At 49.4% G+C, this 25,139-nt stretch overlaps 1 protein-coding gene across 2 annotated transcripts; it reads right to left on the bottom strand.

The window, feature by feature from the left end:
* Positions 1-577: 577 nt before the first annotated feature.
* On the bottom strand, positions 578-18,377 carry LOC137454002 (cytochrome P450 4A25-like). 2 transcript variants are annotated; one of them, XM_068163823.1, is made up of 13 exons: positions 18,046-18,377; positions 15,184-15,325; positions 14,794-14,838; positions 13,943-14,070; positions 13,403-13,527; positions 13,154-13,305; positions 12,209-12,315; positions 10,694-10,884; positions 8,510-8,643; positions 7,113-7,177; positions 5,293-5,375; positions 4,419-4,604; positions 578-1,242 (listed from the first exon to the last, which is right to left on the bottom strand). In XM_068163823.1, the coding sequence occupies exons 1-12, from the start codon at positions 18,229-18,231 to the stop codon at positions 4,436-4,438; spliced, it is 1,527 nt and encodes a 508-aa protein (XP_068019924.1). In that variant the 5' UTR covers positions 18,232-18,377; the 3' UTR covers positions 578-1,242; positions 4,419-4,435. The 2 variants fall into 2 exon arrangements, with proteins under 2 accessions (XP_068019924.1, XP_068019925.1); XM_068163824.1 differs by having other exon boundaries at positions 578-1,126.
* Between the last annotated feature and the right edge of the window lie 6,762 nt (positions 18,378-25,139).

Here is a 25,139-nt window from a genome sequence, read left to right as displayed (position 1 = left end):
AATTTGGAGCTCCAGAAGGAAAAAAAGAAGCCTATCCCACCCCTGCAGTCCTTTAGGGCAGGGAAGGAGCCCAGTCACCCAGGTGGGAGCAGGGAGAATGGTGTGTAGGGGTGGCTGTGTGTGGGCAAGGGGGCTGCAAAGTTTTTGGTCTCGATTCAAGCCACTGAAAGGCAGGAGTAGAATACCATCCATTGTTGGTTTATACACCCATAGTAGCCAAACAAACATCCCTGGAGCCTGTCCTTATCGCTTTATTACACCTGCTAGAGTGAATAGATTAAAGAGGATGGGGGAGAGGAGGGGAGGGAACTTGGGGGGGGGGGGGGGGGGGAGGAGAGAAAGCAGAAGAATCCAGCAGAAAAACTGGGTTTGGGGATTGTTAATTATTCTCTGGGGTCTCTAATCTTTAACTGGCAAACAGCATCACTAACTGTCTTAAAGCCCCTCCTGGAACATCCTGATAATAAGCCATCTGCATGAAGGCACCCCGTTATCTGCCCTCCTCCAGCCGCCTGTGACATGGCTGGAGTGGGAGATAATGAACGTGCGGTGTGTAATAACGACACGTCATTCATGATTATCGGCCTGATACCCAACCTTTTAGCTCCATTGTTTGTGCTTCAGAAAAGAAGAAGAAAAAAAAAAATAAAAATAAAAAGGAGGAGGGAAAGAAGGGGGAGAAAAAAAAAAAAAGAAGAAACACCACCACCAAAATGAAATGAAAAGGGGAATTTTTGGTGCGCCGGGCTGTCCCCGGGTCCCTGAAGTGTCTTCCTGCCAAAGGGGCTGGCTCTCGTAGCATCTCCCAGAGGGGTTTGGTGCTGCACCCTGGAAGGACTCGTGTGTGGATTGGTGGCTGCTGTAGCCATGGTGATGGAGGGAGAGAGCCAAGACAGCGCAGAAATGTCACTGCCTGGGAGGGAGACGTTTGGGGCCAGCGCTCGGCTGATTAGATCTGTGTCGCTGGGTGCTGCCTGGATCTTCGTGCCGCCGTTTGCTGTTCTCGAAGCTGTTTAGTGGTGGCTTGGCAGAGGAGGTTATCTTGAACACGCTGCTGTCCAGAAAGTGCCAGTATTTGAAGGCAGGACTGTGTGTGGAGGGGGTGTTTTGGGTTGCCTGGTTTGACCTGGATAAGGTGGAAATCAGCAGAATTTTCTTCTGGTTACCACTGCGTTATGGCTCCCTGGTGTATTGGTGCTGCAAGGTCTTCCCCCCAAAGCTTTGGTACTTCAGACTGCAAACCTGGGATAAAGGTGATTCTTAATGGGGAGACACTTTGTAAAGTGTGTGGCTCAAGTTGCCTCAATGATTGTCAGAACTACTGCATTAAGAATGGCAGTAGTTTCTCTTCACTTTCCTGAGTGTATTTCCCAGAGTGGTTTTTCCAGGGGAGGTCTCTGCTGGGAGTGGTTGGGGTTTGGCTGTTCGTAACAGTCAGGAGGACTCTTGGAAACCCAACAAGGAGCCTTGGTCATGGCAGCTCATGGGGTGAGAGCCTCAAAACATAGGGCTGGGAGAACAAGCAGGGCACTGGTTAGGCCACACCTTGAGTCCTGTGTCCAGCTATGGGCCCCTCAATTTAAGAAGGGCTTTGAGACTCTTGAACGTGTCCAGAGAAGGGCAACGAGGCTGGGTAGAGGCCATGAGCACAGCCCTATGAGGACAGGCTGAGGGAGCTGGGGTTGTCTAGCCTGGAGAAGAGGAGGCTCAGGGGAGACCTTCTTACTGTCTACAACTACCTGAAGGGAGATTGTAGCCAGGAAGGATTTGGTCTCTTCTCCCAGGCAACCAGCACCAGAACAAGAGGACAAAGTCTCAAGCTGTGCCAGGGAAAGTTTAGGCTGGAGGTGAGAAGAAAGTTCTTCACAGAGAGAGTTGTTAGCCATTGGAATGTGCTGCCCAGGGAGGTGGTGGAGTCCCTGTCCCTGAAGGTGTTCAAAAAGGGATTGGATGTGGCACTTGAAGCCATGGTTTAGTTAGTCATGAGGTGTTGGGTGACAGGTTGGACTTGATGATCTCTGAGGTCTTTTCCAGCCTTATTGATTCTATGATTCTGTGATCATATGGAGAGAGGGATGGGCATCAGATCTAACTTCTGCTCTGCCCTTGTTAATCCAGGCCCAATCCAGAAGATGCTGTAGGAACATCTTCAGGTGCCACTTATTTTCCCTTGCAACCCACCACCTAGGACAAAGGGCTGGTTCTTTGTGGCCAAATGTTCCCCAGACTTGTTGCTCGGATCACAAGCCGGAGAGTGGATGATCAGAGCTGCAGGGTGCCTTGCATATTCCTGGCTGGGTGGCTGAAATGTCTGACAAATAGGGTTGGAAGTGAAAAGCTGCATCAAACTGCTGCCCTCCAACGGCCTCACTGTGCTGGAGCAGAGGAGGAGGAGAGCTGTAGTCTGACCTTTGAAACCAGCTTGAGTCTAGCAGTAGTGTAAGGTTGGTGTCATCAGCACCTATGCAACCTGCACCCAGTTTCTTTTTGGAAGTGAGAATTGGAGGGTCAGGAGAAGAGTAGCTCCAGTCTCCAGCTGCCTTGCAAACTAAATGCAAGCTACACCTTGCTGGATATTCACAGCATCCCTGTCCTGTCAGGTACCGAGACAGCTAAAACAAAGGTCTGGATCCAGCATTCTCAAACTGAGGATGCAGCAGGTGGTGGAGATGAGGAATGGGGCTTTGTCCAGAGGTGGAGATGCTCAGGTTTGGTTGTCTTGCTCTAGCCATTAGCAAAGATGAGCTGCCCCGACAAATTGGACACAGCTTGGCTGTGTTAGTGCCTGCAGTGATGCTGGTGGTGCTATAGCATGGGTGAACACTGGGCAAGCAGCCTTGTCTCTCACCACGGCATGGTGAGCACGCAGCCCTCCATGCCTGAGCGCTCAGGCACTTGCCCTGCCAAGCTTTGTCTATGCTGTGGGTAACACCACCATTGGGCTGGGCACTGTGATGGAGCAGTGCCATCTCTGCTGCCCTGCACGGCTGTGGGTGGCACGGGTGATGGCAATGGGGGTGCCCCCAGGAGTAGAGCCCATCAGCTGCCCCATTGGGACCTGTCATGCTCCCTCCCAAGCCCAAGGGATTTTGCCAGGGACCAGGGAGGACCCCGGGTTTTTCTGGGTCTTTCACTGCCACCTAGCGATCTATTTCCCCACCCCGGAGCTGCAGCTCACCCGGATGGTCTCTCTTGGCCTGTGGTGGGGTGAGGGACTGCAGTGGGTCGCTGCACACCCAAAACAAGTCTGGCCATAGGGCCAGTGCCCACCCGCACCCCTTGGGCACCTCGCTCGTGTACTGAGTGGTCAGTTCTCAGCAAGGGCAGAAAAGGACTTGAGGTGGACTCATGATCCCCCTTTGGACTTTTACCACCCCTCAAGCTGATTTTGCTCTTGCCACCAGCATGTGCTTTGTTTGACTCCAGATGATTTCAATTGTTCACCACAGAAACTCCCAGAGGCAGAGGTGAGTGAATGTTGACCCATGGTGTGGGAGGGGTGGAAACAGGCTTCTCCAGCTAGGTGGGGTTACGGGGAGGTAAAGCTGCTAGACCAGCCTTTAAGGCTTGAGAAAACACTCAAAGGGCTGCACAGCCTTGTCTCTGGGTTATCAGGCCTCATCCTGTATCCCTTTGGCCCCCAAATGCAAAGGAAGCCCTAGGCATGCTTGGGGAGCATCTCCACAGAGCTTTATTCTCCTTTCCGAGCGAAGCGAAGGGCAGGGCTGATTACACACTGCTTTGGGGGCAGTGAGGGCTTTCTCCAGGTTAGCTGGTGACATGTGCCAGCTCCTGTGCACCCTTAGCTGAAGGAAATTCATTGCTGGTGCAGAAAAACCCACTGGAATTTGTCTCCATAATGGTGGGCACGGTGCCAGCCCCAGGATGGATTGAGGGCGGTGTGTGAGGATGTCATGTGGCTGCAGGGAGGAGCAATTCCTCCTGCCCTAGCACACCCAGGCTGGAGGCAGGGGAGGGACATCATGCTCAGACAGTGTCCAGGCTTTATACACCTGTGCAAACCACACCAGCATTGTTCACACCTGTGCCTGAGCAGGAAGCTGGCAACACTGCAAATACACAAGCAGGGGACAAAAGTCTTGCCCAGCAGTATTCAAGGGCAGGGTTGAGGTGAGGAGATGAGTAGGACACACAAGGATGCCCGTGGGGATGAAGGCTGAGACACAGCCATGTTGCAAAACCCCCTTGGCAGTGTTGTTCCCTGTGCAAAGACGGGACCTGGACCTGCTGAGTTTGGTGTGTGTGTGTCTGAGGGGGCTCAGCACGCCCCTCTGGCTGGCAAGCATGGAGGGAGATTAGTGTGAGAGAGGTCTGAGGTGGCCAGGGTGAGGCTGTTTGGTGTTACCCTCTTAAAATTCTGGGTGAAGCATAGTCCTTGAAAAGTGCTTGCCTCTCACCATGGTACCCCACAGGGTCAGCAAATCTTCTTCAGATGCAGGTGGATCCCATTGCTGGACCTGAGGATCATCTGTGGTACGAGCGTGGGAGGCCTGGCCACGTCAGGACGGAGCTCAAAGCGGAGCAGAGTCAGGGCCAGAGCCACTTTCATCTCATTCATGGCAAACTGCTGCCCAATGCAGTTCCTGAGAAAAGGATGACAAATGCTCCTACTGCAGCCTTCATCCCTGATGGACCCTCAGCTGGGCTCAGCCCATGTGTGAGCTGGGGGAAGTCCAGCTGCTTGGGGAGATGATATCACATCTTATCTAGGAATCCCCTGAGGCCATATCAAAGTGCACCCAGCTTTGCAGCAGGGTTTTGCTAGGGTTTTGCTAATAAGCATCAAAAAGAGATATGAGATTGAGAGAACTGGGGCTTGCTTCACTGGGAAGTGCTGCATGGATCTAGCTAAAAACCCAGGTTCTACGTGGAGTATCTCCTCTTGCAAGCTGCTGAGACCTGACTATCACACATCTCTCTGTTGATACAAAAGGGGAACTACAAAAACTTGGACTCAGCTGACTTTGAGTGGACCTGGGTATTCATGCCTAAATCAGGGAGCCTGTGCTCCCACCAGTGTAGGCAACAGACAATGCAAACATCTCCACAAATCTACCAGAAAGGTGTGTGAAACCTTTCAGTGACCACAAAACTTGGGGCGCGGGAAACACTTTAGAACTGAGGGTGGTGGAGATCATGCTATGGAAAGCCTGCTGGAGCTGGACAGGCCAACTTGGCTCATTGGCACTGAGGAAGGGTTAGCTTGGCTCTGGGCTAGGTCACCCATGCAAGGCAGCCTACGGGGAAGGAGGGGGATGAAGAATCTCTCACCTGGATCCAGCAGAGAAAGGCAGGAAAGCGTGGGAGTGTCTCTCTGCTGAGTTCTCTGGAGAAAACCTCAGGGGATCATAAACCTGTGGGAGCAGCAAAGTCCATTTGGTCACTGTTTAGCCTGATACAGAATCATAGAAACATAGAATCAATAAGGTTGGAAAAGACCTCAAAGATCATCAAGTCCAACCTGTCACCCAACACCTCATGACTGCTAAACCATGGCACCAAGTGCCACATCCAGTCCCCTCTTGAACACCTCCAGGGATGGTGACTCCACCACCTCCCTGGGCAGCACATTCCAATGACGAACAACTCGCTCGGTGAAGAACTTTCTCCTCACCTCGAGCTTAAACTTCCCTGGTGCAGCTTGAGACTGTGTCCTCTTGTTGTGGTGCTGGTTGCATGGGAGAAGAGACCAACCCCCTCCTGTCTACAACCTCCCTTCAGGTAGTTGTAGACAGCAAGAAGGTCTCCCCTGAGCCTCTTCTTCTCCAGGCTAAACAACCCCAGCTCCCTCAGCCTCTCCTCACAGGGCTGTGCTCCAAACCCCTCACCAGCTTTGTTGCCCTTCTCTGGACATGTTCAAGAGTCTCAATGTCCTTCTTAAATGGAGGGCCCCAGAACGGGACATAGGACTCAAGGTGTGGCCTAACCAGTGCTGAGTACAGGGGCAGAATGACCTCCCCGAGCACCATCAAGAAGGACAGGGATCTGCTTGAAAGAGTCTCAGTGCAGAGTCTCAAAGATGATTAAGGGAGTGGAACATCTCCCTTATGAGGAAAGGCTGAGGCAGCTGGGGCTCTTTAGCTTGGAGAAGAGGAGACTGAGAAGTGACCTCATGTTTATAATTATGTGAAGGGAGAGTGTCAGGAGGATGGAGCCAGGCTCTGCTCAGAGGTGCCCAGTGATAGGACAAGGGGCAGTGTGTGCAGGCTGGAGCACAGAAGGTTCCATGTGAGCATACGGAAAACCTTTTTCACTGTGAGGGTGACAAAACACTGGAGCAGGCTGCCCAGAGAGGTTGTGGAGTCTCCTTCTCTGAAGACACTCAAAACCCCCCTGGATGCTTTCCTGTGCGACCTACTCTGCCCTGGCAGGAGGGTTGGACTAGATGATTTTTTGAGGTCCCCTCCAATCTCTAATGTTTTGTGATGCTGTGATTCCCAAGTTCCCAAGGTAGGGCTAGATTTGGCCTCCACTGCTTCAGCTGACAGGCATCTCGCTACAAAGCCACTGGGTGAATGAGAAGAGGGCATTGGTTGCTGTGTGGATCTTCACCCTGAAGACACCCAAACCCATCACTACAGCACTCAATATGCCTGCAGGTGTTTTCTCATTCATGGCAGCAATGATCCAGTCAGACTCCCTCCAGTCATGAGCTGCCTGATCCTGGCTCTCCAAACTGCCACTGGAGAGAGGCAGGTGCACACTCTCCTTCAAGTTTCCCATGACATTTCTTTCCCTGAGGCCTCTAAGACAACAGCTTCAAACCACACACTGCTTGGAGGGCTTGAAACATCTCATACCACGCTGGGACCTGAGCCTCCCCAGGGCAGCTGAAAGCAGTGTGAGTGTCCCTGTGTCACCATACACATAGACAGACTATTCAATGCCCTGTCCCAGCACTTTGGCACGTTCAAAGCCTTTGGGATGTTTGGCAACTTCCTTGAACTTTGCATTTAGATATGGACTGCTGGAATAAGAGGGATGAAAAAAAAATCATGGCAGAGAGAGGCACAGACTGCCTTGTTCAAAGAGAGTGGATCAGAGATCATCTTCCTCTTGTCAGTGGAAGTGAATGAATAGAAGTGAATTACCTCGGGGTCCTTCCACACATCTCGGTTCCTGTGAAGACTAAAAATGTTCACAGAAGCCAGGCAGCCTGCAAAACAAAAGTGAGAAAAAGCTCATGACACCTCAGAATGAAGACCCAAGAGACATGCCTGTGGGATGCTATCCCTCCCTGGGCTCTGCAGGGGCTGTTGCAGAAGATCTGGCAGGAGCAACGCCCAGCGTATCCAGGCAGGTCACCACCTGAAACCCTCACAAGGAAGAAGGAATGGCCTCAGAGCTGGCCCCATTTTGGTATCAGGGGATGAACTCTCAGTCCTGGGCAGGATCAACAACCTGTAAGTTCCCTTTGGGGTCTGTGAATGCTCTATGCCCTGAAGCATGCTCTTGAACTTAATAGAATAGAATGGAATAGAATGGAATGGAATAGAATAGAATAGAATGGAATGGAATGGAATGGAATGGAATGGAATGGAATGGAATGGAATGGAATGGAATAGAATAGAATAGAATAGAATAGAATAAACCAGGTTGGAAAAGACTTTCAAGATCATCAAGTCCAATCTATCACCCAACACCATCTCATCAACTAAACCATGGCACCAAGCACCCCATCCAGTCTCTTCCTAAACACTTCCAATAATGGTGACTCCACCACCTCCCTGGGCAGCACATTCCAATGACCAATCACTCTTTCTGGGAAGAACTTCTTCCTAACATCCAGCCTAAACCTCCCCTGGCACAGCTTGAGACTGTGTCCTCTTGTTCTGGTGCTGGTTGCCTGGGAGAAGAGATCAACCCCCACCTGGCTATAACCTCTCTTCAGGTAGTTGGAGACAGCAATGAGGTCTCCTCTGAGCCTCCTCTTCTCCAGGCTAAGCAACCCTCAGCCTCTCCTCACAGGGCTGTGCTCCAAACCCCTCCCCAGCTTTATTGCCCTTCTCTGGACACATTTCAGCAACTCAACACCTTTCCTAAACAGAGGGACCCAGAACTGGACACAGTACTCAAGGTGTGGCCCAACCAGTGCTGAGTACAGGGGCAGAATGACTTCCCTGCTCCTGCTGGCCACACTGTTCCTGATGCAGGCCAGGATGCCATTGGCCTTCTTGGCCACCTGGGCACACTGCTGGCTCCTGTTCAGCCTACTATCAACCAGTCCCCCCCAGGTCCCTCTCTGCCTGGCTGCTCTCCAGCCACTCTGTCCCCAGCCTGCAGCACTGCATGGGGTTGTTGTGGCCAATGTGCAGAATCCGGCACTTGGATGTGTTAAACACTTTCCAGCCACCTTCCTGGAAGAGCTGTGAGGACACTTTGCAGGCCAGAGAAGTCAGGATTCCCCACCAGCCACTCTGCACAGCTCTAGCAAGGATGCCCAGCTTGTCCTGAACAGCAGTGTGAAGGATGAGTGAACTCAACCAACCTGCTGGCAAGCTGCGGCCATCGAAAAACGTGAGGGGTTTGGAGATGTGCCGGGAGACGGCCGGAACCGGCGGGAACAGCCGCAGGCTCTCCTTGATGCACATTGTGCAGTAAGTCATCTTCCCAAGGTCCTCCCTAGAAAAAAACACACCCACGAGGTCAGGCTGTGTTTCAGTGGCAGCAATGAGGACACTAGCAAAGGGTGGGCTAGACCACAGTGTCTTCCATCTCCTGTTGGGGCTTTTCTTCCTGCTAGTTCTCCCTGTGCTACTGTGAAAAGCAGCATGCCCCAGTGCAGAGGTAATGTAAGGTGTGTGGTAGTTTTAGGCTATGCCTCTAAATTTTTTTCACAGAGCTTGATCAGAAAAGTAGTAAAATGTAAGTAAGTCACTATTGGGTGTGAAAAGGAAAACCAGAGATAATTGTAACCAATTCAGTTGGAGAGGTATCTACCATAAGACTGGTTGCACCAAAACACTTCTCCTCTCCTCTCCTCTCCTCTCCTCTCCTCTCCTCTCCTCTCCTCTCCTCTCCTCTCCTCTCCTCTCCTCTCCTCTCCTCGAGTCTCCTCTCCTCGAGTCTCCTCTCCTCTCCTCGAGTCTCCTCTCCTCTCCTCTCCTCTCCTCTCCTCTCCTCTCCTCTCCTCTCCTCTCCTCTCCTCTCCTCTCCTCTCCTCTCCTCTCCTCTCCTCTCCTCTCCTCGAGTCTCCTCTCCTCGAGTCTCCTCTCCTCGAGTCTCCTCTCCTCTCCTCGAGTCTCCTCTCCTCTCCTCTCCTCGAGTCTCCTCTCCTCGAGTCTCCTCTCCTCGAGTCTCCTCTCCTCTCCTCGAGTCTCCTCTCCTCGAGTCTCCTCTCCTCTCCTCGAGTCTCCTCTCCTCTCCTCGAGTCTCCTCTCCTCGAGTCTCCTCTCCTCGAGTCTCCTCTCCTCGAGTCTCCTCTCCTCAAGTTTCCTCTCCTCTCCTCTCCTCTCCTCTCCTCTCCTCTCCTCTCCTCTCCTCTCCTCTCCTCTCCTCTCCTCTCCTCTCCTCTCCTCTCCTCTTCCTCTCCTCAGCTCTGGAGAGACACTAACTTGCTTCTGCTTGATCTTGGCTGCATTGTTTTGGTTAAGTCTAACAGCAACTTGCACTGCTCCTCTCTCTCTCTTTTGTACCAGGGGGTTGTGGGGGCAGAAAAAGGAGAAGCTAGTAGCTTCCCCTGATGCTTGACCAGGGGAGTTCTTGTGCTGTTTGTCAATTGTAAATATTGTAAATACTGTCTATTTGTACAACAGAATAGAATAGAATAGACCAGGTTGGAAGAGACCTTTGAGATCATCAAGTCCAACCCTTGGCCCAACACCATCTAATCAACTAAACCATGGCACCAAGCACCCCATCCAGTCTCCTCCTAAACACCTCCAGTGATGCTGACTCCACCACCTCCCTGGGCAGCACATTCCAATGGCCAATTAACCTTTCTATGAAGAACTTCTTCCTAACATCCAGCCTAAACTTCCCCTGACACAGCTTGAGACTGTGTCCTCTTGTTCTGGTGCTGGTTGCCTGGGAGAAGAGACCAACCCCCACCTGGCTACAACCTCCCTTCAGGTAGTTATAGACAGCAATAAGGTCTGTAGACAGCAATAAGGTCTGCAGACAGCAGTAAGGTCTACATATAATACAGAATCAAACCATTGGTGTCACTCATGTATGGACATTGCAGGTGAAGCTTGTCTAGGGGTCTGGCTGCTCTCCTACTGGGGAGCATCACAGAGCCAGGCTTCTCCTCACTGGTCAGATTGAAAACCAAAATGTATAAATTTCCAGTGAAACAAAAAATTGGAGGAATTCTTTCAGGAAACTGAGAAGTGAACTTGTCAGGCCCTCTTCCATGAGGTGGCACTTGGTGCCATGGTTTAGTCAGGAGGTCTGTGGTGACAGGTTGGACTTGATGATCTTTGAGGTCTCTTCCAACCTTGGTGATTCTGTGAAATTAAGAGAATGCAGTGAATATAATACAGATTCACTGCATTCCATTGTAGATTGTAGTTTTGCCTGTAAACACAGCTTTCATTTGCTTCCAGCTGAGCTGGTCTGGCAAAGTTAATGTTGGGGGGAAACTTTCAACCCATCACACAGGTGGGTGAAGTACCCTTCCCAGGATGAGTGAGAAGAGTTCAAAGAAAAAGAGTAAGAAGCCCTGGCTTACCACTCGACAGTATCTCGGTCTCCCAAAATCTCCTGGATCTCCTGCCTGCACTGCTGCTGGTACTCTGGATGCATTGACAGGCAGTAGAAGAGCCAGGAGATCCCGCTGGCTGTGGTATCATGACCAGCAAACATGAATGTGTCCACCTCGGCCCGCAGATCCTCATCGGATAGCCCAACTCCATTTGCATCCTACGAAAGGAAGGAGCATTTCAGCTGCAAGTGCACACCAATTGGACTCACTCTGCTGGGCACAGAAACAACTCCAGGTGCTGATGAAGGAGGATCCAGTTTGGGACCTCTTGTATTTCCCTGTACATCAGGAAGCAAGCCAGTAGAAAGCACATCCAATGATTGCTGACTTTGCAGTCAGCAGCTCCAGAGTGGGGCTTCTGAAGGAGGCCTACAAGAAAGCTGGGGAGGGACTTTTGAGGGTGTCAGGGAGTGATAGGACTGGGGGCAGTGGAAAAAAACTAGAAATGGGTAGATTCAGATTGGATGTTAGGGAGAAGTTCTTCCTCATGAGAGTGGTGAGACACTGGAACAGGTTGCCCAGGGAGGTGGTGGAAGCCTCATCCCTGGAGGTTTTTAAAGCCAGGCTGGATGTGGCTCTGAGCAACCTGATCTACTGTGAGGTGTCCCTGCCCATGGCAGGGGGGTTGGAACTAGGTGATCCTTGAGGTCCCTTCCAACCCTAACAATTCTATGATTCTCTGATTCTGTGGATGTAGATCCCAGACCGCTAGAGGGACACACTGTTTGATCCTGTATCAAGGGTCCATGCCATGTTTTTCAGTAGTTTGGTTCTAACAACTTTTGGATTAGATGGAGACACAAAAGAAAGCAGTGGCTCCAGAAAGTGAGAGTGAGCACAGACTATGTCTCAGACCTGAACACCAAATGGCAGCTTCTGGCCAGAGCATCTGAATACATGAACCGGCAGTGTGCCCAGGTGGCCAATGGCATCCTGGCCTACATCAGGAATAGTGTGGCCAGCAGGAGCATGGCAGTCATTCTGCCCTGTACTCAGCACTGATTAGGCCACACCTTGAGTATTGTGTCCAGTTCTGGGCTCCTCAAGTTAAGAAGGACATTGAGACTCTTGGACATGTCCAGGGAAGGGCAATGAGGCTGGGGAGAGGTCTCGAGCACAAGCCCTATGAGGAGAGGCTGAGGGAGCTTAGCCTGGAGAAGAGGAGGCTCAGGGGAGACCTTATTGCTGTCTACAACTCCCTGAAGAGAGGTTGTAGCCAGGAGGGGCTACAGCAGCAGAACAAGAGGACACACCACCAGAACAAGAGGACACAGTCTTAAGCTCTGTCCAGGGAAGTTTAGCCTGGAGGTGAGGAGAAAGTTCTTTCCAGAAAGAGTGATTGGCCATTGGAATGTGCTGCCCAGGGAGATGGTGGAGTCCCTGTCCCTGGAGGTATTCAAAACAGGACTGGATGTGGCACTTGAAGCCACGGTTCTTAAAATAGAGAGGCCCAGAACTGATGAAGCAATTTCAAGCATTCACCTTGGCACAAAGAAGAATGTCCAGAAAATCCAGGTGTCTCTTCTTCTGGATCTTGTCAAGTTCCTTCTCATTGCTGAGCAACATCTTCCTTTCTTTTATGACCTTATCTGCATAGAATAGTGCTCAGTTAGATGCACCCTGCTGCATCAGAGACCTCATGCACTTGTCTACTGACTCAGGGCTCTTAGGGTCATGGGTTTGAGCCCCACGTTGGGCACCGATGATTTTGTGTAATGGGTTGAAGTTTCCCATCCAACGCTATCTCCAGCCAGACTAAACTCAGTTAGAAGCAAATGAAAGCTGTATTTGCAAGCAAAAGCTACACTTACAAATGGAATGCAATGAGTATGTACAGAACATACAGTGTTTACAATATTATGCAGATATTTACAATTAGAATATAGCATGGAAAGCCCCATGGCCTCCCTCTGGTTCCCCCTGAGACCAGGGAAGCTGCTCTACTGCCCACCCCAAACCTCCTCCCCCTTCCCTTTTGTACCAAAGAGAAAAAAGAGAGGAGTTGAGAGAAAAACAGGTTAGCTCATCTTTCTTAAGGCCAGCCAGAAGCGTTATTATCTCCTGAGTGAAGCAGAGCAGCCAAGCCAGAGAAAAGGAAAGGAATGGGAATGGAAGTGAAATGTGAAGGGTTGTTGATACAGCTTCTTTTTACCCCAGACTTCCATCCAATGAATTTGTTTACAATAATGTTTTGGTTTTCCTTTTTACACCCAATAGTGACCTGTTTATATTTTTCTACTTTTCTGCTCAGAATTTGCATCCAAATTTTAAAGGCATAGGTTAGAACTTGCCACATCTACTCAGTCAGCAGCTTGGACTTCGTTTAAAGCCTAACTCTGTCCAGCGCATGCTGCAACCCTGCTCTGAGCTGCTCCAGATGCAAGTGGGGGAGAAGTTCAGCTGGGAGACAGGGCTGGGGGGAAATACCTGTGTGGCTATGGGCCACCTTGCAGGCCTCCTGAAACTGACGGCCCTTGCCAGTCAGGTGATAGAAGACATCCTTATAAGAGAAATTCCGCACCCTGTCACTCGTGAGGTAGCTCAGATCAAAAACAGCTTGGATGTAAGAGTCTGAGTTGCTGTAAGGAGACCAAGGTGGTGTTAGCAACCTAAGTGGGGAACCAGGAGCACTTGCTCTTGAATCTGAAAGCAGAATTTGAAAGTCCAGGCACTGACCTCTGAGTCTGACAGTTGCTCTTGTAACTGAAGGCACATTTCATGATGCTGTCCAGTGTCATCAAGCTAACATCTTGAAAGATCTCTACTGGCTTACTCTCTGCGCTCTTCTTTTCCCACTTATCCTAGTATGGGAAACAGAGGTAAGGAAGGACAGACTGTGAGGTCATATGACCAGGTTATATTTTCCTGTCCCTCTTAACAGATCCACACTGCAAATTACTTTCTTTTCACTGTAAGTTCTGTGAATGTAATCAAACTCCTCTATGCATTTCTCTTTCTGGATTTACCATTAGTGGGCTAGGAAAGGACATTCTAGAAGTGGTTGATTTTACTGGCAAGCAGATAAATGAAAGAAAAAGTGGAATGTCCAGAGGATGGTGAGGGGAGCACTTTTGGAGCTTCAAACCTACCCAAAACATTTGGTGAAACTCTATGAACCATCTAAGTTTAGCATCTTTCCACCAGTCATTCCCAGACATGGCTATTTTTGCTGGTGTATGGCTGACAGGTAAAAGTAGCAGGAGAGGTGATCCTTACCAGCATCACTTTGACTGAATCTGACACCATGTGTACATAAGGTTTCAGCACATCATAATGAAAGGCTGGGGTGAGCATCTTCCGGTGCTGGAACCATTTGGCTCCATTCAAGATCAACAGCCCCTTCCCTGGAGACACAAACAGCAGAAGTGCAATCAGCTCCTCCAGACTCCAATCACAGCTCTGGCAGCCTTACTACTGCTTTTGGCCAAGAATGGACAAGCATACAGGGTCTAGGAGAAGGAAGAGTTGGTGGGGGAGCCTTTTCTCCAGCCTCTCTGAGGCCCCTCACTTCAGTGTCCTTTGGATGGAGGACAAGTATGCCTACATGTCCTTCGTTGCAACTGGCTGAGCACACCTAATCTACCCTCAAACCAAACCTATTATGGCAAAAACACAGGACTTGCTCTCTTAGGTGGGATTTCCTGCCCTAAATTAAATACTTGGGTGTTTTTTGCAGCAATGACTGTTGTTAGCAAGACCCTGGAATCATAGAATCAATAAGGTTGGAAGAGATCTCAAAGATCATCAAGTCCAACCTGTCACCCAAGACCTCGTGACTACTAAACCATGGCTACCACAAAGCTGTGTGCAAGCCATGAACTTCCCAGTCCTTAGTGTACCTCAGTCCAGTTATCCACGATAGTATTCAGTAGGGCAGGGTGTGTGACCCAAGGGAAAGCCACCTGACGTGCTCCAAAACTAGGTACTGGTAGCACCACTGCTACTAATGCTGACACTCAAACAAACTCTCTCATTTAAAAGCTCTGGTTTTAGAATAGAAGGCAAAAGAGAAGCTGCTGTGAAATGTGCAACACAGCTGAAAGGGATAACAGAAGAGAATGACTTACCAATCCAGGGAACTATGAAATTGTAGGGAAAGCTGGGCTTGCTATCTGTGGAACAGATCATGCATGGGATACAGAATTAACCAGGTTGGCAAAGAACTCAGAGATCATCAAGTCCAACCTATCACCCAACACCATCTGATCAATTAAACCATGGCACTAAGTGCCTTATCCAGCCTCTTTTTAAACACTTCCAGTGATGGTGACTCCCCCACCTCCCTGGGCAGCACATTCCAATGGCCAAGCTTTCTGTGAAGAATTTCCTTTTTCTCCTTTCCCTTTCCCTTTCCCTTTCCCTTTCCCTTTCCCTTTCCCTTTCCCTTTCCCATTCCCTTTTCTTCCCTAGGGAATTGTCAAGATCATGACTTCCCAAAACGAGCTGTAGATACTCACCTGTTTGTCCAAGTACAGTTTTGGCATACTCAGGATGGTGGACTATTAGAGTAGGCAGGACTGGTCCAAACCATCTGGCAAAGGCATAGGGGTATTTTTCTCCCCATGACACAAACAGTTGTAATATTTTATCAGCAACTACCTGCAATGGCAGTAAAGAAGGGACTGAATTTAGACAAAGAAAGATTAACTTTTAACAACATTAACTTTGCCAGACCAGCTTAGTTGGAAGCTAATGGAAGCTGTTATTTACAAGCAAAACCACATTCTACAATGGAATGCAATGAATATGTACAAAATAGACAGGATTTACAATATTAAACAGATATTTACAATCAGCAAGCAACACACTCCAGAGAAGGGCAACAAAGTTGGTGAAGGGTTTGGAGCACAAGCCCTATGAAGAGAGGCTGAGGGAGCTGAGGTTGATTAGCCTGGAGAAGAGGAGGCTCAGGGGAGACCTTATTGCTCCCTACAACTACCTGAAGGGAGGTTGTAGACAGGCAGGGGCTGGTCCCTTCTCCCATGCAACCAGCACTGGAACAAGAGGAGACAGTCTCAAGCTTCACCAGGGGAGGTTTAGGCTGGATGTTAAGAAGAAATTCTTCAGAGAAAGAGTGATTGGCCATTGGAATGTGCTGCCCAGAGAGGTGGTGGAGTCACCATTATTGGAGGTGTTTAGGAAGAGATTGGATGGGGTGCTTGGTGCCATGGTTTAGTTGATTAGATGGTGTTGGATGATAGGTTGGACTTGATGATCTTGAAGGTCTCTTCCAACCTGGTCTATTCTATTCTATTCTATTCTATTCTATTCTATTCTATTCTATTCTATTCTATTCTATTCTATTCCATTCCATTCTAACAAAATCCCCCTGTTCAAAGATACCAGGGAAGCCGTTCCACTGACCCCCTCCCTGTCCCTAAAGGAGAAAGGAGCAGAGAGAGGAAGCAGGGGTTAGACCTAACCAAAATAATACAGCCAAGGTCAGCTGGAAGCAGGTGAATCTCTCCTGAGTGAAGCAAGCAGAGAAGAGATCAGGAAAGAGAAAGAATTGTTTTGGTACAGCCAGCCTTATAGCAGATATTTCTCCAATGAATTTGTTTAGAATTGTCTTTAGTTTTCCTTTTCACACCCAATAGTGATTTATTTACATGTTTCCACTTTTCTGCTCAAACTCTGTAACTAAATTTTAAAGGCATAGCCCAAAACTACCTCAAAGAGGGACAGGCTGGGGAGAGCAGAGGGTAAACTTGCCTAGGTAAAGCATATGCAAGACATTGTCTCCTGAGAAGCAGGGAGAGAGAATAGAATAGAATAGAATAGAATAGAATAGAATAGAATAGAATAGAATAGAATAGACCAGGTTGGAAGAGACCTTCAAGATCATCGTGTCCGATCTATCATCCAACACCACCTAATCAACTAAACCATGCAACCAAGCACCCCATCAAGTCTCCTCCTGAACACCTCCAGTGATGGTGACTCCACCACCTCCTCGGGCAGCACATTCCAATGGGCAATCACTCTCTCTGTGTAAAACTTCCTCCTGACCTCCAGCCTAAATCTCCCCTGGCGCAGCCTGAGACTGTGTCCTCTTGTTCTGGTACTGGTTGCCTGGGAGAAGAGACCAACCCTCTCCTGGCTACATCCTCCCTTCAGGTAGTTGTAGAGAGCAATAAGGTCTCCCCCAAGCCTCCTCTTCTCCAGGCTAAGCAACCCCAGCTCCTTCAGCCTCTTCTTGTAGGGCTTGTGCTCCATACCTCTCCCCAGCCTTGCTGCCCTTCCCTGGACATGTTCAAGAGTCTCAGTGTCCTTCTTAGCTTGAGAAGCCCAGAACTGGACACAGGACTCAAGGTGTAGCCTAACCAGTGCTGAGTACAGGGGCAGATTGACTTGCCTGCTCCTGCTGGCCACACTATTTCTGATGCAGTCCAAGATCTTTGAGTCCAATCCCCCCCTGTCAGAGCAAGACCATAGAGTCTAGCATAGGTCACACAGGAATACACCAATGGTAGAAGGCTTACTTCATGGTTACTTATATTTGAATAACCTTATGTGAGTCCCAGAAATGACCTAACTCCCTGTTTAAGCACATGATCCCAAGCAACGTGTCTCTTTTATAGAATTACAGAATCATAGAATCAATGAGATTGGAAAAACCTCAGAGATCATAAAGTCCAACCTGTCACCCAACACCTCCTGACTACTAAACCATGGCACCAAGTGCCACGTCCAATCTCCTCTTGAACACCTCCAGGGACTGTGACTCCGCCACCTCCCTGGGCAGCACATTCCAATGGCTAACAACTCTCTCAGTGAAGAACTTTCTCCTCACCTCGAGCCTAAACTTCCCCTGGCACAGTTTGAGACTGTGTCCTCTTGTTCTGGTGCTGGTTGCATGGGAGAAGAGACCAACCCCCTCCTGGCTACAGCCAGGATTTTTTATTCAGCTATCATTTTTTGCATACAGCTATGATTTTTTATTCCCCCCCCGAATGATCTCCAGCTCATACCCAGGCACCCTTTCTGCCTGCCCTGCAAAAACCTTGGCACTCCCTGTGCAAAGAGGCCATCTCCTGTAAAAGGCAACATGAGCAGGAGACGTGCACACCCCATCCAAAGCCCTCTCAGATCCTGCCTGGTATCACAGTATCATAGTATCATAGTATCAGTCAGGGTTGGAAGGGACCACAAGGATCAGCTAGTTCCAACCCCCCTGCCGTGGGTAGGGACACCCCACACTACATCAGGCTGGCCAGAGCCAGCCTTGAACATTTGTTGTGAAACATCTTGAACATTTTGAACATCTTGAGCATTTGTTGTGAAAAACCCACCCTGACTGAGCCCAGCTCCCTTCTTACCAGGTGATTGTGTCCATAGAGCCAGTGTTTTGGGGGACCAGGGAATGCCTCCATTGCTTTGGTGATTTTCTTCCTCTCCTGGTAGAACTGTGCCACCTTCAGGAGCACAAAAATGACACCAATCACCACAGACAGCTGCAAAACGACAGCAGAAGGTCTGGCTATGTTGTCCAGCAGAGAAGCCATGCTGGCTGTGTGTCCAGGATGCCTGACGCTGCCTGCTCCTGCTTTCTCCTCTTCTGCTGCTCCTGTGCTTGTGCTTAAAGGGGAGCAGGTGCAGGTAAAAATCCTCTCCCTCCTGCTCTCACTGGAGGTGATCCTGGTGAAGCTCTGCTGGTAGCAATTTATAGGAGCAGGAACACCATATTGTGCAACATGTTATCTTGGGTGGCAACCTGATTGCCTGCTGCTTGGACTCACCATTTAACTTTGACCCACAGCTTGTAAACAGAAATAGCTAGTTAATAAACAACCAGTATGTATCTGCTGCTTTCTTGCAAGGCCCATACACCCCAGAATGGAGTGAAACCACTCACAGGTATCCATGCCAACAATTTATCTTTAAAGAATAGAATTAACCAGGTTGCTAAAGACCTTCGAGACCATCAAGTCCAACCTATCACCCAACACCATCTAATCAACTAAACCATGGCACCAAGTGCCCCATCCAGTCTCCTCCTAAACACTTCCAGTGATGGTGACTCCACCACCTCCCTGGGTAGCACATTCCAATTGTCAATCACTCTTTCTGTGAACAATTTCTTCCTAACATCCATCTTAAACCTCCCCTGGTGCAGCTTGAGACTGTGTCCTCTTATTGTGCTGCCCCTGTGGATGAAATGATAGAAGGAGCAAGGTGAGAAGCTGCCAGGCTTAGGCTCTAGAATTCAGATCTGGAGGGCATTCATCTGCCTGCATGAAGTGAGGAAAAAATAGCCCACCTCTGCCCAGCACATGGTCTGGATGGATCCAGCTGCCTCCAGCTGTAAAAGAAATGCAACACACACACAGAGCCACTGGACTGGAATGAAGACAAGGCACATAACCCTATGAGCACACAATGATGCTGTTCTCCAAGAGATCCTACTACAGACAAGTGTGTTGTACCTTTAAATTGTTATAACCTGGGGTTTAAGTTGCACACTAGGGGAATTGCTATAGCAAGAACCCTTTGTGGCTGGTTCAGGCTGGAATCAAGAGGAGGAGTTCAGTGTGATGTTAAACCTGATAATCTGGCCCAAAGGCACCAGGGCTGGAGTCTGTAATGGAAATAACCCACCCATGATTTGAGTTGCATGTTATAGAAATTACTACAGCAAGAACTGCCCAAAAGATTGGAGGATACGTCTCACAAGAAGCAGCCATCCAACCTGAACTGGCTTTGGTGCCAGACAAGGAGAGAAATAGCAGCAGAGCAATGACATGAGCTGCAGCAAGATTGAGAGTACCTGTTTGACCTGATGGTGAGGCATTATGGTAAGGTCATGTTCCCTCTACAGCTTGATTAGTCCTCCTTTCCCTGTCTACGTGGCATCTCACTATCCTCCAGGGAAGGCTGGGGAAGGACTTCTCAGGGTCTCAGGTAGTGATAGGACTAGGGGGAATAGAATGAAGCTGGAGGTGGGGAGATTCAGGCTAGATGTGAGGAGGAGGTTCTTCACCATGAGAGTGGTGAAGCCCTGGAATGTGTTGTCCAGGGAGGTGGTTGAGGCCCCATTCCTGGAGGTGTTTAAGCCCAGGCTGGATGAGGCTCTGGCCAGCCCGATGTAGTGTGGGGTGTCCCTGCCCAGGGAAGGGGGGTTGGAACTAGATGATCCTTGTGGTCCCTTCCAACCCTGAATGATACTATGATATTATGATACTATGAAGGCCCCACATCACCGCAGTTATGTCTTCAGCACAGTGCTTAGTTCAACCTCCGGTAGAACCCCTCCTAGCAATCCCTGAACAGATCCTGCTGGTCACCTGGGCTCACATTCTGTAGGCAAAGAGTCCTGGAATGGCTTGGAGGGAATTGTGGTGTGGTGAAGGACTTGGACTGGAACTTTGCATATGGGTAACTTCCTGGCATAATGTGAGTAACATGTGCTAGAATAATTTCTCTTTCGGGGTGTCGGGATGTTATAAGAATCAAATGGGTTATCAGCTGCTGAACATGGTAGTCTGATGGGCCACTGCACAGGGGATGCTGAATTATGTGGTGGATGAAAAGCTCAACATGAGCCAGCAGTGTGCACTTGCAGCCCAGAAAGCCATCACATCCCAAGCTGCATCAAGAGAAGCACAGCCAGCAGGTCGAAGGAGGTGATTCTCCCCCTCTACTCCACTCTGCTGAGACCCCACCTGGAGTACTGTGTCCAGTTCTGCAGCCCCTATTACAGGAAGGACCTGGAGGTGCTGGAAGGTGTCCAGAGAAGGGCCACGAGGATGATCAGAGGGCTGGAGCACCTCTGCTGTGAGGACAGACTGAGGGAGTTGAGGATATTCAGTCTGGTGAAGAGAAGACTCCGAGAAGACCTAATTGTGGCCTTCCAGTATCTGAAGTGGGCTACAAGAAAGCTGGGGAGGGACTTTTTAGGGTGTCAGGTAATGACAGGAGGTTTTTAAGGCCAGGCTGGATGTGGCTCTGAGCAACCTGATCTAGTGTGGGGTGTCCCTGCCCACGGCAGGGGGGTTGGAGCTAGGTGATCCTTGAGGTCCCTTCCAAGCCTAACAATTCTATGATTCTATGATCTCTGAGGCAAAGACCAGAATTCTGATGGTTGGTCATTCTCCTTTAGTTTCTAGTCTACATTATGCCATGGCCACTCATGTTTTCTATTAGTAGAACCATTTTACTGATGAAACCTTCCTGTTCATTTACTGTCCATTGCCCAGGTCTACCTACCCTTTTTATAGCAATAGAGACATGGAGATTGCTGACTGAAGGGAATCTTCACAGCTCCAGCAACAAAACAAAGTAACCTTTTCAGACAGAAAAAAACCAGATAAGAAAAAGTCTTATCAGACTCACTGCATGGGAATTATGTGATTCCAGGCCTGCAAGTGAGGGAAATTAGTTAACTTTTCCCTCATCTGGCTTGTGGCCTATAAGTTAATTAATAATCACAAAGACAAAGCTGTAGGGACACAAAGTACCACTTCTGTTTCAGACTCAAGGAGATTTCAAGTATCTGGCAGCAGGTGAGGGATTGTTGCTACTGTTCAACCATTGTGATGCATTGCTCCGGGTAAAAGGTCATGAGATGTGAGTGCAGTGTGGGAAGGTCCTCAGCTGGGACACCTGGACTCATCCTGCACCCCGTGAGAGAAAAATGAACAGATGACAGAGAAGTTTAGGTGTGGTGCAGGGCACTCCTCAGGAAGAAGTGTTGTTAAAGCAACTCCCTTTTCACCTGAAAACCTTGCATGTAACTCCTCTGAGCTCTTAATCCTCCTTGGAAACTCACAGCAATATGCCACATCCCTGAGGGGATTTCATAGAATGATAGAATCAACCAGGTTGGAAAAGACCCCAGAGATCATCAAGTCCAACCTATTACCTAATAATTGGCACCTCATGACTGACTAAACCATGGCACCAAGTGCCACATCCAATCCTTTTTTGAACATCTCCAGGGATGGTGACTCCACCACCTCCCTGGGCAGCACATTCCAATGGCCAATCTCTCTTGCTGGGAAGAATTTCTTCCTAACATCCAGCCTAAACCTCCCCTGGTGCAGCTTGAGACTGTGTCCTCTTGTTCTGGTGCTGGTTGCCCGGGAGAAGAGACCAACCCCCACCAGGATACAACCTCCCTTCAGGTAGTTTTACACAGCAATAAGGTCTCCCCTGAGCCTCCTCTTCTCCAGGCTAAGCAACCCCAGCTCCCTCAGCCTCTCCTCACAGGGCTGTGCTCCAAACCTCTCCCCAGCTTTGTGGCTCTTCCCTGGACACATTCCAGCAAGCTACAAGATTCTTCTGATTGTCAGAGAGGCCTGGGGAGGTTGGCAGTGTGAACAGAAGCTTGACTTGACTTTGTGGACATCTGAGGCTGGCAAAACTACAGTTATGGGTTAAAGGGCTCTTGGAAGGTTGACAAGTGTTAGCAAAGAGCCTCTGGCATGGTTGGCTCGATGCTGTGAATGCCCACATGTTGGCAGTGTATGCCATGGCAGGTCAGGCCACAGATGAGAAAACCTATTAGGCTCTGAGGTGACCTAATTGTGACCTTCCAGTATCTGAAGGGTATCTACAAGAAAGCTGGGAAGGGACTTCTCAGGATCTCAGGTAGTGATAGGACTAGGGGGAATGGAATGAAGCTGGAGGTGGGGAGATTCAGGCTGGAGGTGAGGAGGAAGTTCTTCACCATGAGAGTGGTGAAGCCCTGGAATGGGTTGTCCAGGGAGGTGGTTGAGGCCCTGTCCCTGGTGGTGTTTAAGCCCAGGCTGGATGAGGCCCTGGCCAGCCTGATCTAGTGTGGGGTGTCCCTGCCCATGGCAGGGGGGTTGGAACTAGATGATCCTTGTGGTCCCTTCCAACCCTGACTGATATTATGATACTATGACACTATTATACTGAGTTCCCATTTGCATCACAACCATGGACACATCAGGCTGTGGATGTTGCTTTAAGGGTCTTGGGAATTTCTCCACTTCATTGAGGCACCTAAACAGAAGAAGGAGAAGATCTTCCTCACTGCTTTAACTCTAACTGTTGGCATTCATTGCAGAGGAACTGGTTTACCGAGTAGGTGAAAGTTAGGTGGCAAATTGGTGCTTTGCCCCAGAGAGTGACCCTGCTGCAGCTGCTTTCTCCAGTTGTGCTTATGGTTATTCAGGGAGGAAGAAGAGTCCTGGCCCATCTGTCCCTGTGTGTTCCTGCAGTGCTTAGTGCTGATGGATGAAATGTGGCTGTCATGCCAAAAGAGCAAAGCAAAACAAAACAAAAACGTTTCAAGCTTCCAAAGACATGATATATGAGGAAATCATGGCAAGAGCCCAGCAAGTGTTGCAGAGTAATGTGAGCTGCCTGGATCTCATCTGACCACACATGTCTTGAGGATGAATTTCTGTCTGGAAGCATTTAATACAGCTGCCTTGCAAATATATTGCAGTGCTTATTGAATTCACAGGAAGCTTCCAGCGTGAAATCCCCGTGGGGTTTAGATGAGAATTGCTGGCACCATCTGATAAAGAGTTTGCCTGCAGTGTGATGTGGGTCTGCCTGGGGACCACATCTCCCAGTGGAGTGAGCAAGCTGCTCTCGCTGCTGGTTCATGTTGCTCCTGTTGTGCTTGGCAGTTTGTGGGGAAGTACCACCACCAGGCTGCTGTGGACAGGTGCCCTGTGTGTGACTGGGATGTTGTTGTGCAGGTATTATGCCTGTCTCTGTGAAGAAAGGAACAACTGCATTAGATGCTGTCTTAGCCCTTCTGAAAAGCCTAAGCTGTGGCAATCAGAAACATCCAAGATCACAGAATTGTAGAATCAATAAGGTTGGAAAAGACCTCAGAGATCATCAAGTCCAACCTGTCACCCAACACCTCATGACTACTAAACCATGGCATCAAGTGCCACATACAATCTCCTCTTGAACACCTCCAGTGATGGTGACTCCACTACCTCCCTGGGCAGCCCATTCCAATAGCAAACAACTCTCTCTGTGAAGAACTTTCTCTTCAGCTCAAGCCTAAACTTCCCCTGGCACAGTTTGAGACTGTGTCCTCTTGTTCTGATGCTGGTTGCCTGGGAGAAGAGACCAACCCCCACCTGGCTACAACCTCCCTTCAGGTAGTTGCAGACAGCAAGATCTGTTTGATGGAAACAAAGCCTTACCCTTGTATGCCCCACATAACTCCTCTCAGGAGTTCATGGTAATTTAGCTATCATAGAATCATAGAAACTATGATACTGTGTCCAGTTCTGGGCCCCTCAGTTTATGAAGGACATTGAAACTCTTGAATGTGTCCAGAGAAGGGCAACAAGGCTGGGGAGAGGCCTCGAGCACAGCCCTGTGAGGAGAGGCTGAGGGAGCTGGAGTTGCTTAGCCTGGAGAAGAGGAGGCTCAGGGGAGACCTTATTGCTGTGTAAAACTACGTGAAAGGTGGTTGTAGCCAGGAAGGGGTTGGTCTGTTCTCACTGGCAACCAGCACCAGAACAAGAGGACACAGTCTCAAGCTGCACCAGGGGAGGTTTAGGCTGGAGGTGAGGAGAAAGTTCTTCACAGAGAGAATCATTCGTCATTGGAATGTGCTGCCCAGGGAGGTGGTGGAGTCACCATCCCCGGAGGTGTTCAAGAGGGGATTGGATTTGGCACTTGGTGCCATGATTTTATCATGAGGTCTGTGGTGACAGGTTGGACTCGATGATCTTTGAGGTCTCTTTCAACCTTGATGATACTGTGGTACAACCAGGTTGGAAATGACCTCAGATAACACCAAGTCCAACTTATCACCTAACACCTTATGACTAACTAAACCACGGCTGGAAGTCTGAGTCAGGCACTCCAAGGATGGTTTGTTATCTCTGCAATTTCCCTTTCTGCACAAAGTAGGGAAGGATTAAAGAATGAGGTCACCTCTCTGCATCTTGCCCTGTCTTTTTTGCTGAGTTGCACATCCCTCATAACCAGGTCTCTTATATCTAAGAGGGGAAAGGTAACTGTGGGAAGGTGCCTTGCTCTGGCACTGGGACACAGTCACCCCACAAACCATGTTGCAGCCTCAGCCCAGCTTTCCAGTTCAAAACCAGAGCAGCTATTGAAGATGAGGGATGAGGAATGTGGGATGATGCAGGATGTTGGAGGCAGGATACAGGATATGACATATGGGATGCAGGAGACAAGATGTGGGCTATGGGATGATGCAGGATGTGAGATGCATGATGCAGGACATGGGATATTGGACACAGGACACAGGCTGTCTGGCCTGGCATGCAGTGATGGCCCATGTGGCTCAGGGGGACTTGGGAGCTGGGCTATCATGGATGGTGCTGTTTAGAAGTGTCACTTCAGTTCCTCACCTCAGAGCACGTTAGCACCAAGGAAAACTTTGTGTGTGGATCTGGTGTTGAGTTTGGGTGTGAGACTGAGGGGGAAGCAGGCTCTGATCCCT

This window comes from Melanerpes formicivorus, unplaced genomic scaffold, assembly GCF_026170545.1.
Source record: "Melanerpes formicivorus ecotype bairdi unplaced genomic scaffold, bMelFor1.0.p_v2 SCAF_75, whole genome shotgun sequence".
Classification (NCBI taxonomy): Eukaryota; Metazoa; Chordata; class Aves; order Piciformes; family Picidae; genus Melanerpes; species Melanerpes formicivorus.
This window is presented reverse-complemented; position numbering and strand designations above follow the sequence as displayed.